We start from the raw sequence: 17,232 nt of genomic DNA, 5'->3' as shown, positions 1-17,232 counted from the left end.
AGCCACCCATGAAGGCTCCTAAATATCCAGATCACCAGTCCACTTAAACCATGTGGGATAATGCCTTAGTGTTCATCTTTAAGAACGTGTTCCTGAGGGCATTAGAAAGGTTAGGTATTGTTGTCTTGTGCAGGGTACTAGCTATCAGAACATCTAGTGTGTCTGATGGAGATTCTATCGATAGGTTGCACAACCTGAACAAAATGTCTGTGCCTAACAGATAAAAAGTGTGATGGTGGTGGGCTGTATTTTTGGACGACTTCTAAATTTTTAAACAGCAGAGGCTTGGGGGAACATAAAAAACTCTACTAACTCACCTCTCCCTGTGCCTCTCCAGCGTCGGATCTCCACCAGAGCCAATGACACAACCCGGCTGAAGTACTGGCTGCTCAGCCAATCAGTGACTCGGGCGGGACACTGAGCAAGCTGTCCATCAGCCGGGATGGGCATTCCACCCCTGAGTTGTGTGACGTCACGAAAACAGCCTCTGGCGGATGTCCCAGGACTGGTAACAGGGTGCATCGCGGGCACGGAGAGAAGTAAGCAATGCTTGATTGTTATTTTCTCCCCTGCCACTACTGCCTGTCAAATTTTTTAAAGATCTGGACTTCTCCTTGGAGGGTTTTATGAGTTTCTCTCCACGCCATTGTGGAATCTTTCATTAGCATGGAGCTTTTTATTTGAGAGGGCATATTTTTGGCAGATCAAAAAGAAATAATATTGGGAAAATGTAGACCCCCTTCTGGTTTACATAGCACCAGCTTGGGAGGAGCAATACAAGGAAGTTTACTTGCCCAGATGAATCTGAAGACTTGTCTGGAGACGCCAGGGTGGTGTAGAAGAGGTCCTGCCGTAAAATACAATGGGAGGAAGGCAGACATAGCCCCAGGCATTCAGACCTTGGCACCCAAACCCTTCTTTGTCAGGGCAGATGGGTGCAGTGAGGGACAAGAAGTTTGGGATAAACTGCCAGTAGAAAATAGCAAAGCCAAGAAACCTCTGTATTGTTTGGAAACCCTGGAGATGATACGAGTTCAGGACAGAGGAGTGCTTCTCCGATGCATCTAGTGCCTGTATCTGAGCTCCTCTCCAAGACGCACTTTACAAGCTTTGCAAATAGCCTGTTCCCTTAGCTGCTGCAAGACCTGACGGACATGTCTCTGGTGCACGGTGACATGTCATGTAGGTATATCACCACGCTGACATAGAGCAGATCAAGGAAGACGTCATCAACAAACACTGGAAAGACAGCTGGGTACTCTCGTCACTCTCACAGATGCGGATACGGGTGCATGCACCGCTCATGTCCAGCTTGGTAAAGATCTTAGCACCCTGGATTTGGTCAAATAGTTTGAAATAGTTGAAAGTTTACAACCTGCAAAAAGAGGGTATTGTGGTGGAAGTGTATGTAAGCTCTCAGGTTCCAGGGGCCGGAAAGCAAGCCCGATGTCAGACACGCAGGAGGAGCGGCAGAATTAGCCCCATTGCAGGACTTACGGGTTTGTGCCATTGCAGCCAAGGTAGACCCAGGAAACCAGCATTTACAGACCCCATTAAACACAGCCAGTTGGGCCTGATTGTTCCTGGTCAGTTCTGTGACCAGGGTCCAGGGTCGCGGTTTGAGAACCCTGACACAGAAGCCACAGAGGAGGCACTGCTTGGATCCTAGAAAAGCATCTGCAGACTCCGGGTCTCCGCACAGTCACACTCCAGGATAACAATGGCCCATGGCTTCTCTGGACAGCAGGGAAACAATGAAAGCCACCTTGGAACATTTCTTGGGGAACTTGTGCCTCTGGATCAGTGGATGAGGATCAGGAAGGCTGGGCAGGAATTGGGATGGTGGAGGCAGAGGTATCTGGACACCTGCATGGCCTAGGTCAGACCACGAGGACAAGAGGACAATGGAGCCGCTAGAGGTGCGGGTATATTTCCTGGAGCAGCTCTAATACAGTTGTCTTGAGCTGACCGGCGTGGTCCATGGCCAGGTAATCATGGTCAGTAGGCCGAGTAGTCAGCACAATACCAGAGATGAAACGGCAATCGCAGTCAAACAGGTGAAGAGTCAGGGCAGGTGAGGCAATCCAAGGAGGCAATAGGACAGGCAAACCGGGAAACGAGCACACGTCAGGAAACACCCAGAATCAGTAAGACTCACAATCAGTAACACCACAGATTCACAGTAAGGCAACTTCACTAAGAATGCATCAATGCAACAATACTCAGGCAGGGCGAGCGGTTAAGTTTACTTTATACAGGAGCAGGTGGAATTAGACTGGCACAAAACAGAAGCTGAAGGAGACCGGCCGGCCCTTTAAATCAAGAACATGTGGCAGATAGACGTTACAGCGGAGACTCGGACTATGATCAATGTGAAGAGCAGCGAACAGGGCGGAAGAACAGGGTGTAAAGCAAGAGCGGAGCTCAGAAAGTGTTATTACAGAAAACGGGTGATCACAGCTTCAGCCACTCGTCTCACAGGGAGGGGATTCTGCTTTACTTACTGATAGCAACATGTTACCTATGGATGTCATCTATTAACCCTGTACTGGCCAGGGAACAGAGTGCAATATAACATACAATGCAGCAAAAAATACTGATTCTTACCGGATGCTGTGAGGGGCGGCTGGTCCTCCATCATGGCGTCCCGGTACAGATCCTTGTGTCCTTCTACATACTCCCACTCCTCCATGGAGAAATAGACGGCCACATCCTGACACCTTATAGGAACCTGACACACACAATGGTCACATAGTCATCCCCCCCCAGCCTGCTGCCTCCTGGATTACTCTATCATCTCCCAGCATTCCCAGCAGGGTCACCTCTCCAGTCACCCCCCCCCCCCACCCCTCCTGTATTACTGTATAATGTCCCAGCATTCCCAGCAGTGTCACCTCTCCAGTCACCCCCCCTCCTGTATTACTGTATAATGTCCCAGCATTCCCAGCAGGGTCACCTCTCCAGTCATCCCCCCTCCTGTATTACTGTATAATGTCCCAGCAGTGTCACCTCTCCAGTCATCCCCCCTCCTGTATTACTGTATAATGTCCCAGCAGTGTCACCTCTCCAGTCACCCCCCCCATCCTGTATTACTGTATAATGTCCCAGTATTCCCAGCTGTGTCACCTCTCCAGTCTCCCCCACCCCTCTTGTATTACTGTATAATGTCCCAGCAGGGTCACCTCTCCAGTCATCCCCCCTCCTGTATTACTGTATAATGTCCCAGCACTCCCAGCAGTGTCACCTCTCCAGTCACCCCCCCTCCTGTATTACTGTATAATGTCCCAGCAGGGTCACCTCTCCAGTCACCCCCCCTCCTGTATAACTGTATAATGTCCCAGCAGTGTCACCTCTCCAGTCACCCCCACCCCTCCTGTATTACTGTATAATGTCCCAGCAGGGTCACCTCTCCAGTCATCACCCCCCTCCTGTATTACTGTATAATGTCCCAGCATTAACAGCAGTGTCACCTCTCCAGTCACCCCCCACCCCTTCTGTATTACTGTATAATGTCCCAGCATTCCCAGCAGGGTCACCTCTCCAGTCATCCCCCACCCCTCCTGTATTACTGTATAATGTCCCAGCAGGGTCACCTCTCCAGTCACCCCCCCTCCTGTATTACTGTATAATGTCCCAGCAGTGTCACCTCTCCAGTCATCCCCCCACCCCTCCTGTATTACTGTATAATGTCCCAGCATTCCCAGCAGGGTCACCTCTCCAGTCATCCCCCCCCTCCTGTATTACTGTATAATGTCCCAGCATTCCCAGCAGTGTCACCTCTCCAGTCATCCCCCCCCCACCCCTCCTGTATTACTGTATAATGTCCCAGCAGTGTCACCTCTCCAGTCACCCCCCCCATCCTGTATTACTGTATAATGTCCCAGCAGTGTCACCTCTCCAGTCATCCTCCCCCACCCCTCCTGTATTACTATATAATGTCCCAGCATTCCCAGCAGGGTCACCTCTCCAGTCACCCCCCACCCCTCCTGTATTACTGTATAATGTCCCAGCATTCCCAGCAGGGTCACCTCTCCAGTCACCCCCCCCCCACCCCCCTCCTGTATTACTGTATAATGTCCCAGCACTCCCAGCAGTGTCACCTCTCCAGTCATCCCCCCCTCCTGTATTACTGTATAATGTCCCAGCATTCCCAGCAGGGTCACCTCTCCAGTCATCCCCCACCCCTCCTGTATTACTGTATAATGTCCCAGCAGGGTCACCTCTCCAGTCACCCCCCCTCCTGTATTACTGTATAATGTCCCAGCAGTGTCACCTCTCCAGTCATCCCCCCACCCCTCCTGTATTACTGTATAATGTCCCAGCATTCCCAGCAGGGTCACCTCTCCAGTCATCCCCCCCTCCTGTATTACTGTATAATGTCCCAGCATTCCCAGCAGTGTCACCTCTCCAGTCATCCCCCCCCCACCCCTCCTGTATTACTGTATAATGTCCCAGCAGTGTCACCTCTCCAGTCACCCCCCCCATCCTGTATTACTGTATAATGTCCCAGCATTCCCAGCAGTGTCACCTCTCCAGTCACCCCCCCCATCCTGTATTACTGTATAATGTCCCAGCAGTGTCACCTCTCCAGTTATCCCCCCCCCCCTCCTGTATTACTGTATAATGTCCCAGCAGTGTCACCTCTCCAGTCATCCTCCCCCACCCCTCCTGTATTACTATATAATGTCCCAGCATTCCCAGCAGGGTCACCTCTCCAGTCACCCCCCACCCCTCCTGTATTACTGTATAATGTCCCAGCATTCCCAGCAGGGTCACCTCTCCAGTCACCCCCCCCCACCCCCCTCCTGTATTACTGTATAATGTCCCAGCACTCCCAGCAGTGTCACCTCTCCAGTCATCCCCCCCTCCTGTATTACTGTATAATGTCCCAGCATTCCCAGCAGTGTCACCTCTCCAGTCATCCCCCCCTCCTGTATTACTGTATAATGTCCCAGCATTCCCAGCAGTGTCACCTCTCCAGTCACCCCCCCCTCCTGTATTACTGTATAATGTCCCAGCAGTGTCACCTCTCCAGTTATCCCCCCCCCCTCCTGTATTACTGTATAATGTCCCAGCAGTGTCACCTCTCCAGTCACCACCCCCTCCTGTATTACTGTATAATGTCCCAGCATTCCCAGCAGGGTCACCTCTCCAGTCATCCCCCAGCCCTCCTGTATTACTGTATAATGTCCCAGCATTCCCAGCAGTGTCACCTCTCCAGTCATCCCCCCCCCACCCCCCTCCTGTATTACTGTATAATGTCCCAGCAGGGTCACCTCTCCAGTCATCCCCCAGCCCTCCTGTATTAATGTATGATGTCCCAGCATTCCCAGCAGTGTCACCTCTCCAGTCACCCCCCACCCCTCCTGTATTACTGTATAATGTCCCAGCAGTCTCACCTCTCTGGTGAGCAGCCCGATAATCTTATTAGAGAGTTCTAGGATCTTCTGGACATTGATCCTCTCAGGTATGCTCCACCCTCTTGATCTGCTGGGGGCCACACACTCCCCAGATGTCTTCTTTACTACTGTATAATCCTGAGGATTAAGACATAAATGTCACTTTATATATTACCCAGAATCCCCCTCACCTCTCCCCCCCCCTCCTGTATTAGTAATAGAGATAAGGGGGAGGTCATGTGACCCATCCCCCAGAATCCCCCTCACCTCCCCCCCTCCTGTATTAGTAATAGAGATAAGAGGGAGGTCATGTGACCCATCCCCCAGAATCCCCCCCCCCCCTCCTGTATTAATAATAGAGATAAGAGGGAGGTCATGTGACCCATCCCCCAGAATCCCCCTCCCCCCTCCTGTATTAGTAATAGAGATAAGAGGGAGGTCATATGACCCATCCCCCAGAATCCCCCTCACCCCCCCCCCTCCTATATTAGTAATAGAGATAAGGGGGAGGTCATGTGACCCATCCCCCAGAATCCCCCTCACCGCCCCCCCTCCTGTATTAGTAATAGAGATAAGAGGGAGGTCATGTGACCCATCCCCCAGAATCCCCCTCCCCCCTCCTGTATTAATAATAGAGATAAGAGGGAGGTCATGTGACCCATCCCCCAGAATCCCCCTCCCCCCTCCTGTATTAGTAATAGAGATAAGAGGGAGGTCATATGACCCATCCCCCAGAATCCCCCTCACCCCCCCCCTCCTATATTAGTAATAGAGATAAGGGGGAGGTCATGTGACCCATCCCCCAGAATCCCCCTCACCTCCCCCCCTCCTGTATTAGTAATAGAGATAAGAGGGAGGTCATGTGACCCATCCCCCAGAATCCCCCTCACCTCCCCCCCCCTCCTGTATTAGTAATAGAGATAGGAGGGAGGTCATGTGACCCATCCCCCAGAATCCCCCTCACCTCCCCCCCCCTCCTGTATTAGTAATAGAGATAGGAGGGAGGTCATGTGACCCATCCCCCAGAATCCCCCTCACCTCCCCCCCCTGTATTAGTAATAGATATAAGAGGGAGGTCATGTGACCCATCCCCCAGAATCCCCCTCACCTCTCCCCCCTCCTGTATTAGTAATAGAGATAGGAGGGAGGTCATGTGACCCATCCCCCAGAATCCCCCTCACCTCTCCCCCCCCCTCCTGTATTAGTAATAGAGATAAGAGGGAGGTCATGTGACCCATCCCCCAGAATCCCCCTCACCCCCCCCCCCCTGTATTAGTAATAGAGATAAGAGGGAGGTCATGTGACCCATCCCCCAGAATCCCCCTCACCTCTCCCCCCCCCCTGTATTAGTAATAGAGATAAGGGGGAGGTCATGTGACCCATCCCCCAGAATCCCCCTCACCTCTCCCCCCTCCTGTATTAGTAATAGAGATAAGGGGAGGTCATGTGACCCATCCCCCAGAATCCCCCTCCCCCCTCCTGTATTAGTAATAGAGATAGGAGGGAGGTCATGTGACCCATCCCCCAGAATCCCCCTCACCTCCCCCCCTCCTGTATTAGTAATAGAGATAGGAGGGAGGTCATGTGACCCATCCCCCAGAATCCCCCTAACCCCCCTTCCTGTATTAGTAATAGAGATAAGAGGGAGGTCATGTGACCCATCCCCCAGAATCCCCCTCACCTCTCCCCCTCCTGTATTAGTAATAGAGATAAGAGGGAGGTCATGTGACCCATCCCCCAGAATCCCCCTCACCTCCCCCCCCCTCCTGTATTAGTAATAGAGATAAGAGGGAGGTCATGTGACCCATCCCCCAGAATCCCCCTCACCTCTCCCCCCCCTCCTGTATTAGTAATAGAGATAAGGGGGAGGTCATGTGACCCATCCCCCAGAATCCCCCTCACCTCCCCCCCTCCTGTATTAGTAATAGAGATAAGAGGGAGGTCATGTGACCCATCCCCCAGAATCCCCCTCACCTCTCCCCCCTCCTGTATTAGTAATAGAGATAAGAGGGAGGTCATGTGACCCATCCCCCAGAATCCCCCTCACCTCCCCCCCCTCCTGTATTAGTAATAGAGATAAGAGGGAGGTCATGTGACCCATCGCCCAGAATCCCCCTCACCTCCCCCCCCTCCTGTATTAGTAATAGAGATAGGAGGGAGGTCATGTGACCCATCCCCCAGAATCCCCCTCACCTCTCCCCCTCCTGTATTAGTAATAGAGATAAGAGGGAGGTCATGTGACCCATCCCCCAGAATCCCCCTCACCTCTCCCCTCCTGTATTAGTAATAGAGATAAGAGGGAGGTCATGTGACCCATCCCCCAGAATCCCCCTCACCTCTCCCCCCTCCTGTATTAGTAATAGAGATAAGAGGGAGGTCATGTGACCCATCCCCCAGAATCCCCCTCACCTCTCCCCTCCTGTATTAGTAATAGAGATAAGAGGGAGGTCATGTGACCCATCCCCCAGAATCCCTCACCTCTCCCCCCTCCTGTACTAGTAATAAAGATAGGAGGGAGGTCATGTGACCCATCCCCCAGAATCCCCCTCACCTCTCCGGTCAGCAGCTGGAGGATCTCCATGGTGATGCTCAGTATCCGCTCGCTCTCCTCCCTCCTCATTTCGGTGACATCAGACGCTTTATGCTGAGAAGAGAACGGGAAGAATAGGGGTTAATTACACATGGAGTATAACACCAGCCGGGCCACAGAACGGCCGGTGTCACAGAACGGCCGGTGTCACAGAACGGCCGGTGTCACAGAACGGCCGGTGTCACAGAACGGCCGGTGTCACAGAGCAGCCTCTAGGCTGTACTGCAGTACCAATGAATTGGGATGTGTGCACCGGGGATGGAGCTGCACTCACCACTGTGCACACTGATAGGTCAGCTTTTTGGAAGGCCTAATGTAATCCCAGCCGGAATGTATACTATGTGTATGTATATATGTACTATGTGTATACTATGTGTATGTATATATGTACTATGTGTATGTATGTATATATGTACTAAGTGTATACTATGTGTATGTATATATGTACTATGTGTATGTATATATGTACTATGTGTATACTATGTGTATGTATATATGTACTATGTGTATGTATGTATATATGTACTAAGTGTATACTATGTGTATGTATATATGTACTATGTGTATACTATGTGTATGTATATATGTACTATGTGTATACTATGTGTATGTATATATGTACTATGTGTATACTGTGTGTATGTATATATGTACTATGTGTATACTATGTGTATGTATATATGTACTATGTGTATACTATGTGTATGTATATATGTACTATGTGTATGTATGTATATATGTACTAAGTGTATACTATGTGTATGTATATATGTACTATGTGTATACTATGTGTATGTATATCTGTACTATGTGTATACTATGTGTATGTATATATGTACTATGTGTATACTGTGTGTATGTATATATGTACTATGTGTATGTATATATGTACTATGTGTATACTGTGTGTATGTATATATGTACTATGTGTATGTATATATGTACTATGTGTATACTATGTGTATGTATATATGTACTATGTGTATACTATGTGTATGTATATATGTACTATGTGTATGTATGTATATATGTACTAAGTGTATACTATGTGTATGTATATATGTACTATGTGTATACTGTGTGTATGTATATATGTACTATGTGTATGTATATATGTACTATGTGTATACTATGTGTATGTATATATGTACTATGTGTATACTATGTGTATGTATATATGTACTATGTGTATACTATGTGTATGTATATATGTACTATGTGTATGTATGTATATATGTACTATGTGTATACTATGTGTATGTATATATGTACTGTGTGTATACTATGTGTATGTATATATGTACTGGGTGTATACTATGTGTATGTATATATGTACTATGTGTATACTATGTGTATGTATATATGTACTATGTGTATACTATGTGTATGTATATATGTACTATGTGTATACTATGTGTATGTATATATGTACTATGTGTATACTATGTGTATGTATATATGTACTATGTGTATACTATGTGTATGTATATATGTACTATGTGTATACTGTGTATATGTATATATGTACTATGTGTATACTATGTGTATGTATATATGTACTATGTGTATACTATGTGTATGTATATATGTACTATGTGTATACTATGTGTATGTATATATGTACTATGTGTATACTATATGTATGTATATATGTACTATGTGTATACTATGTGTATGTATATATGTGCTATGTATATATGTACTATGTGTATGTATATATGTGCTATGTGTATACTATGTGTATGTATATATGTACTATGTGTATACTATGTGTATGTATATATGTGCTATGTGTATACTATGTGTATGTATATATGTGCTATGTATATATGTACTATGTGTATACTATGTGTATGTATGTATATATGTACTATGTGTATACTATGTGTATGTATGTATATATGTACTATGTGTATACTATGTGTATGTATATATGTACTATGTGTATACTATATGTATGTATATATGTACTATGTGTATACTATGTGTATGTATATATGTGCTATGTATATATGTACTATGTGTATGTATATATGTACTATGTGTATGCTATGTGTATGTATATATGTACTATGTGTATACTATGTGTATGTATATATGTGCTATGTGTATACTATGTGTATGTATATATGTACTATGTGTATGTATATATGTACTATGTGTATACTATGTGTATGTATATATGTACTATGTGTATGTATATATGTACTATGTGTATACTATGTGTATGTATATATGTACTATGTGTATACTATGTGTATGTATATATGTACTATGTGTATACTATGTGTATGTATATATGTACTATGTGTATACTATGTGTATGTATATATGTACTATGTGTATACTATATGTATGTATATATGTACTATGTGTATACTATGTGTATGTATATATGTGCTATGTATATATGTACTATGTGTATGTATATATGTGCTATGTGTATACTATGTGTATGTATATATGTACTATGTGTATGTATATATGTACTATGTGTATGTATATATGTACTATGTGTATGTATATATGTACTATGTGTATGTATATATGTACTATGTGTATACTATGTGTATGTATATATGTGCTATGTGTATACTATGTGTATGTATATATGTGCTATGTGTATACTATGTGTATGTATATATGTACTGTGTGTATGTATATATGTACTGTGTGTATGTATATATGTACTGTGTGTATACTATGTGTATGTATATATGTGCTATGTGTATACTATGTGTATGTATATATGTGCTATGTGTATACTATGTGTATGTATATATATACTGTGTGTATGTATATATGTACTGTGTGTATACTATGTGTATGTATATATGTACTATGTGTATGTATATATGTACTATGTGTATACTATGTGTATGTATATATGTACTATGTGTATGTATATATGTACTATGTGTATACTATGTGTATGTATATATGTACTGTGTGTATGTATATATGTACTATGTGTATACTATGTGTATGTATATATGTACTGTGTGTATACTATGTGTATGTATATATGTACTATGTGTATACTATGTGTATGTATATATGTACTATGTGTATACTGTGTATATGTATATATGTACTATGTGTATACTATGTGTATGTATATATGTACTATGTGTATACTATGTGTATGTATATATGTACTGTGTGTATACTATGTGTATGTATATATGTACTGTGTGTATACTATGTGTATGTATATATGTACTATGTGTATACTGTGTATATGTATATATGTACTATGTGTATGTATATATGTACTATGTGTATACTATGTGTATGTATATATGTACTGTGTGTATGTATATATGTACTATGTGTATACTATGTGTATGTATATATGTACTATGTGTATACTATGTGTATGTATATATGTACTGTGTGTATACTATGTGTATGTATATATGTACTATGTGTATACTATGTGTATGTATATATGTACTGTGTGTATACTATGTGTATGTATATATGTACTATGTGTATACTATGTGTATGTATATATGTACTATGTGTATACTATGCAGTGTACACTATACAGGATATTACAGAGCAGTGTATATTATACAGGATATTACAGATCAGTGTACACTATACAGGATATTACACAGCAGTGTACATTATACAGGATATTACACAGCAGTGTACACTATACAGGATATTACAGAGCAGTGTACATTATACAGGATATTACACAGCAGTGTACATTATACAGGATATTACAGAGCAGTGTACACTATACAGGATATTACAGAGCAGTGTACACTATACAGGATATTACACAGCAGTGTACACTATACAGGATATTACAGAGCAGTGTACATTATACAGGATATTACAGAGCAGTGTACATTATACAGGATATTACAGAGCAGTGTACACTATACAGGATATTACAGAGCAGTGTACATTATACAGGATATTACACAGCAGTGTACATTATACAGGATATTACACAGCAGTGTACACTATACAGGATATTACAGAGCAGTGTACATTATACAGGATATTACACAGCAGTGTACATTATACAGGATATTACAGGATATTACAGAGCAGTGTACATTATACAGGATATTACACAGCAGTGTATATTATACAGGATATTACAGATCAGTGTACACTATACAGGATATTACACAGCAGTGTACACTATACAGGATATTACACAGCAGTGTACACTATACAGGATATTACAGAGCAGTGTACATTATACAGGATATTACACAGCAGTGTACATTATACAGGATATTACAGGATATTACAGAGCAGTGTACACTATACAGGATATTACACAGCAGTGTACATTATACAGGATATTACACAGCAGTGTACATTATACAGGATATTACACAGCAGTGTACACTATACAGGATATTACAGAGCAGTGTACATTATACAGGATATTACAGGATATTACAGGATATTACAGGATATTACAGAGCAGTGTACACTATACAGGATATTACAGAGCAGTGTACATTATACAGGATATTACAGGATATTACACAGCAGTGTACACTATACAGGATATTACAGAGCAGTGTACATTATACAGGATATTACAGAGCAGTGTACATTATATAGGATATTACACAGCAGTGTACACTATACAGGATATTACAGAGCAGTGTACACTATACAGGATATTACAGAGCAGTGTACACTATACAGGATATTACAGAGCAGTGTACATTATACAGGATATTACACAGCAGTGTACATTATACAGGATATTACAGAGCAGTGTACATTATACAGGATATTACACAGCAGTGTACACTATACAGGATATTACAGAGCAGTGTACACTATACAGGATATTACAGAGCAGTGTACATTATACAGGATATTACAGAGCAGTGTACATTATACAGGATATTACAGAGCAGTGTACACTATACAGGATATTACACAGCAGTGTATATTATACAGGATATTACAGAGCAGTGTACATTATACAGGATATTACAGAGCAGTGTACATTATACAGGATATTACACAGCAGTGTACATTATACAGGATATTACAGAGCAGTGTACACTATACAGGATATTACAGAGCAGTGTATATTATACAGGATATTACAGAGCAGTGTACAGTATACAGGATATTACACAGCAGTGTACATTATACAGGATATTACAGAGCAGTGTACATTATACAGGATATTACAGAGCAGTGTACATTATACAGGATATTACAGAGCAGTGTACACTATACAGGATATTACAGGATATTACACAGCAGTGTACACTATACAGGATATTACAGAGCAGTGTACATTATACAGGATATTACAGGATATTACAGAGCAGTGTACATTATACAGGATATTACAGGATATTACAGAGCAGTGTACACTATACAGGATATTACACAGCAGTGTACACTATACAGGATATTACAGAGCAGTGTACACTATACAGGATATTACAGAGCAGTGTACACTATACAGGATATTACACAGCAGTGTATATTATACAGGATATTACAGGATATTACACAGCAGTGTACACTATACAGGATATTACACAGCAGTGTACATTATACAGGATATTACAGAGCAGTGTACATTATACAGGATATTACAGAGCAGTGTACATTATACAGGATATTACACAGCAGTGTACACTATACAGGATATTACACAGCAGTGTATATTATACAGGATATTACAGGATATTACACAGCAGTGTACACTATACAGGATATTACACAGCAGTGTACATTATACAGGATATTACAGAGCAGTGTACATTATACAGGATATTACAGAGCAGTGTACATTATACAGGATATTACACAGCAGTGTACACTATACAGGATATTACAGAGCAGTGTACATTATACAGGATATTACAGAGCAGTGTACATTATACAGGATATTACACAGCAGTGTACACTATACAGGATATTACACAGCAGTGTACATTATACAGGATATTACAGAGCAGTGTACATTATACAGGATATTACACAGCAGTGTACATTATACAGGATATTACACAGCAGTGTACATTATACAGGATATTACAGGATATTACAGAGCAGTGTACATTATACAGGATATTACAGAGCAGTGTACACTATACAGGATATTACAGAGCAGTGTACACTATACAGGATATTACAGAGCAGTGTACATTATACAGGATATTACAGAGCAGTGTACACTATACAGGATATTACAGAGCAGTGTACATTATACAGGATATTACAGAGCAGTGTACACTATACAGGATATTACACAGCAGTGTACATTATACAGGAGGATATTACACAGCAGTGTATATTATACAGGAATGACAGGAAGTATACCAGCAGTGTACATTATCAGGATTATTACAGACCAGTGGACACCGTATCAGGATATTAGACAGGATACTCACAGGAGCAGTGTACACTTATACAGGATATACACAGCAGTGTACATTATAACGGATATTACACTAGCAGTGTACATTTATACAGGAGATTACAGAGTCAGTGTACATCTATAAGGATACAGGATGATTACAGAGCAGTGTACATGATACCAGGATATTACAGAGCAGGTGTACCTATACAGGATATTACAGAGCAGTGTACACTTATATAGGGATATTACCCAGCAGGTACAGCTATACAGGATATTACAGAGCAGTGTACAATTATACAGGATATTTACCACAGCAGTGCTACATATACAGGATATTACAGAGCAGTGTACATTATATAGGATATTACAGCAGCAGGTGTACATTATACAGGATATTACACAGCAGTGTACATTATACAGGATATTACACAGCAGTGTACACTATACAGGATATTACAGGATATTACAGGATATTACAGAGCAGTGTACATTATACAGGATATTACAGAGCAGTGTACATTATACAGGATATTACAGAGCAGTGTACACTATACAGGATATTACAGAGCAGTGTACATTATACAGGATATTACACAGCAGTGTACATTATACAGGATATTACAGGATATTACACAGCAGTGTACATTATACAGGATATTACAGAGCAGTGTACATTATACAGGATATTACACAGCAGTGTACACTATACAGGATATTACACAGCAGTGTACATTATACAGGATATTACACAGCAGTGTACATTATACAGGATATTACAGAGCAGTGTACATTATACAGGATATTACAGAGCAGTGTACACTATACAGGATATTACAGAGCAGTGTACATTATACAGGATATTACAGAGCAGTGTACACTATACAGGATATTACACAGCAGTGTACACTATACAGGATATTACAGAGCAGTGTACATTATACAGGATATTACAGAGCAGTGTACATTATACAGGATATTACACAGCAGTGTACATTATACAGGATATTACACAGCAGTGTACACTATACAGGATATTACAGGATATTACAGGATATTACAGAGCAGTGTACATTATACAGGATATTACAGAGCAGTGTACATTATACAGGATATTACAGAGCAGTGTACACTATACAGGATATTACAGAGCAGTGTACATTATACAGGATATTACACAGCAGTGTACATTATACAGGATATTACAGGATATTACACAGCAGTGTACATTATACAGGATATTACAGAGCAGTGTACATTATACAGGATATTACAGAGCAGTGTACACTATACAGGATATTACACAGCAGTGTACACTATACAGGATATTACACAGCAGTGTACATTATACAGGATATTACACAGCAGTGTACATTATACAGGATATTACAGGATATTACAGAGCAGTGTACATTATACAGGATATTACAGAGCAGTGTACACTATACAGGATATTACACAGCAGTGTACACTATACAGGATATTACAGAGCAGTGTATATTATACAGGATATTACACAGCAGTGTACACTATACAGGATATTACAGAGCAGTGTACATTATACAGGATATTACACAGCAGTGTACATTATACAGGATATTACACAGCAGTGTACATTATACAGGATATTACAGAGCAGTGTACACTATACAGGATATTACACAGCAGTGTACACTATACAGGATATTACACAGCAGTGTACATTATACAGGATATTACAGAGCAGTGTACATTATACAGGATATTACAGAGCAGTGTACATTATACAGGATATTACAGAGCAGTGTACATTATACAGGATATTACACAGCAGTGTACACTATACAGGATATTACAGAGCAGTGTACACTATACAGGATATTACAGAGCAGTGTACATTATACAGGATATTACAGAGCAGTGTACACTATACAGGATATTACAGGATATTACAGAGCAGTGTACATTATACAGGATATTACAGAGCAGTGTACATTATACAGGATATTACAGAGCAGTGTACACTATACAGGATATTACAGAGCAGTGTACATTATACAGGATATTACAGAGCAGTGTACACTATACAGGATATTACAGAGCAGTGTACATTATACAAGATATTACACAGCAGTGTACATTATACAGGATATTACAGAGCAGTGTACACTATACAGGATATTACAGAGCAGTGTACATTATACAGGATATTACAGAGCAGTGTACATTATACAGGATATTACAGAGCAGTGTACATTATACAAGATATTACACAGCAGTGTATATTATACAGGATATTACAGAGCAGTGTACATTATACAGGATATTACAGAGCAGTGTACACTATACAGGATATTACAGGATATTACAGAGCAGTGTACATTATACAGGATATTACACAGCAGTGTACATTATACAGGATATTACAGAGCAGTGTACATTATACAGGATATTACAGAGCAGTGTACATTATACAGGATATTACACAGCAGTGTACACTATACAGGATATTACACAGCAGTGTATATTATACAGGATATTACAGAGCAGTGTACATTATACAGGATATTACAGAGCAGTGTACATTATACAAGATATTACACAGCAGTGTATATTATACAGGATATTACAGAGCAGTGTACATTATACAGGATATTACAGAGCAGTGTACACTATACAGGATATTACAGGATATTACAGAGCAGTGTACATTATACAGGATATTACACAGCAGTGTACATTATACAGGATATTACAGAGCAGTGTACATTATACAGGATATTACAGAGCAGTGTACATTATACAGGATATTACACAGCAGTGTACACTATACAGGATATTACACAGCAGTGTATATTATACAGGATATTACAGAGCAGTGTACATTATACAGG

At 41.8% G+C, this 17,232-nt stretch overlaps 2 protein-coding genes across 3 annotated transcripts in view; one reads left to right on the top strand and one right to left on the bottom strand.

Annotated features, from left to right (window-relative positions):
• The window catches only part of LOC138798939 (oocyte zinc finger protein XlCOF8.4-like), a 346,556-nt gene that overhangs the window by 266,780 nt on the left and 62,544 nt on the right, over positions 1 to 17,232 (top strand). The gene's annotated exons all lie outside the window — the stretch shown is intronic.
• Positions 1 to 17,232, bottom strand: part of LOC138798934 (zinc finger protein 665-like) — a 90,216-nt gene that overhangs the window by 71,205 nt on the left and 1,779 nt on the right. For both annotated transcript variants that reach the window (XM_069979558.1, XM_069979556.1), the window contains exons 2-4: positions 7,951 to 8,043; positions 5,400 to 5,537; positions 2,608 to 2,731 (exon numbers count right to left, since the gene is read on the bottom strand). In XM_069979558.1, the coding sequence (XP_069835659.1) occupies positions 2,608 to 2,731; positions 5,400 to 5,537; positions 7,951 to 8,019 (331 nt within the window). In that variant the 5' untranslated portion in view covers positions 8,020 to 8,043. The remainder of the gene's footprint in view (positions 1 to 2,607; positions 2,732 to 5,399; positions 5,538 to 7,950; positions 8,044 to 17,232) is intronic.

This window comes from Dendropsophus ebraccatus, chromosome 8, assembly GCF_027789765.1.
Source record: "Dendropsophus ebraccatus isolate aDenEbr1 chromosome 8, aDenEbr1.pat, whole genome shotgun sequence".
Classification (NCBI taxonomy): domain Eukaryota; kingdom Metazoa; phylum Chordata; class Amphibia; order Anura; family Hylidae; genus Dendropsophus; species Dendropsophus ebraccatus.
The sequence above is the reverse complement of the archived record's forward strand: the minus strand, read 5'-3'. Positions and strand labels throughout refer to the sequence as shown.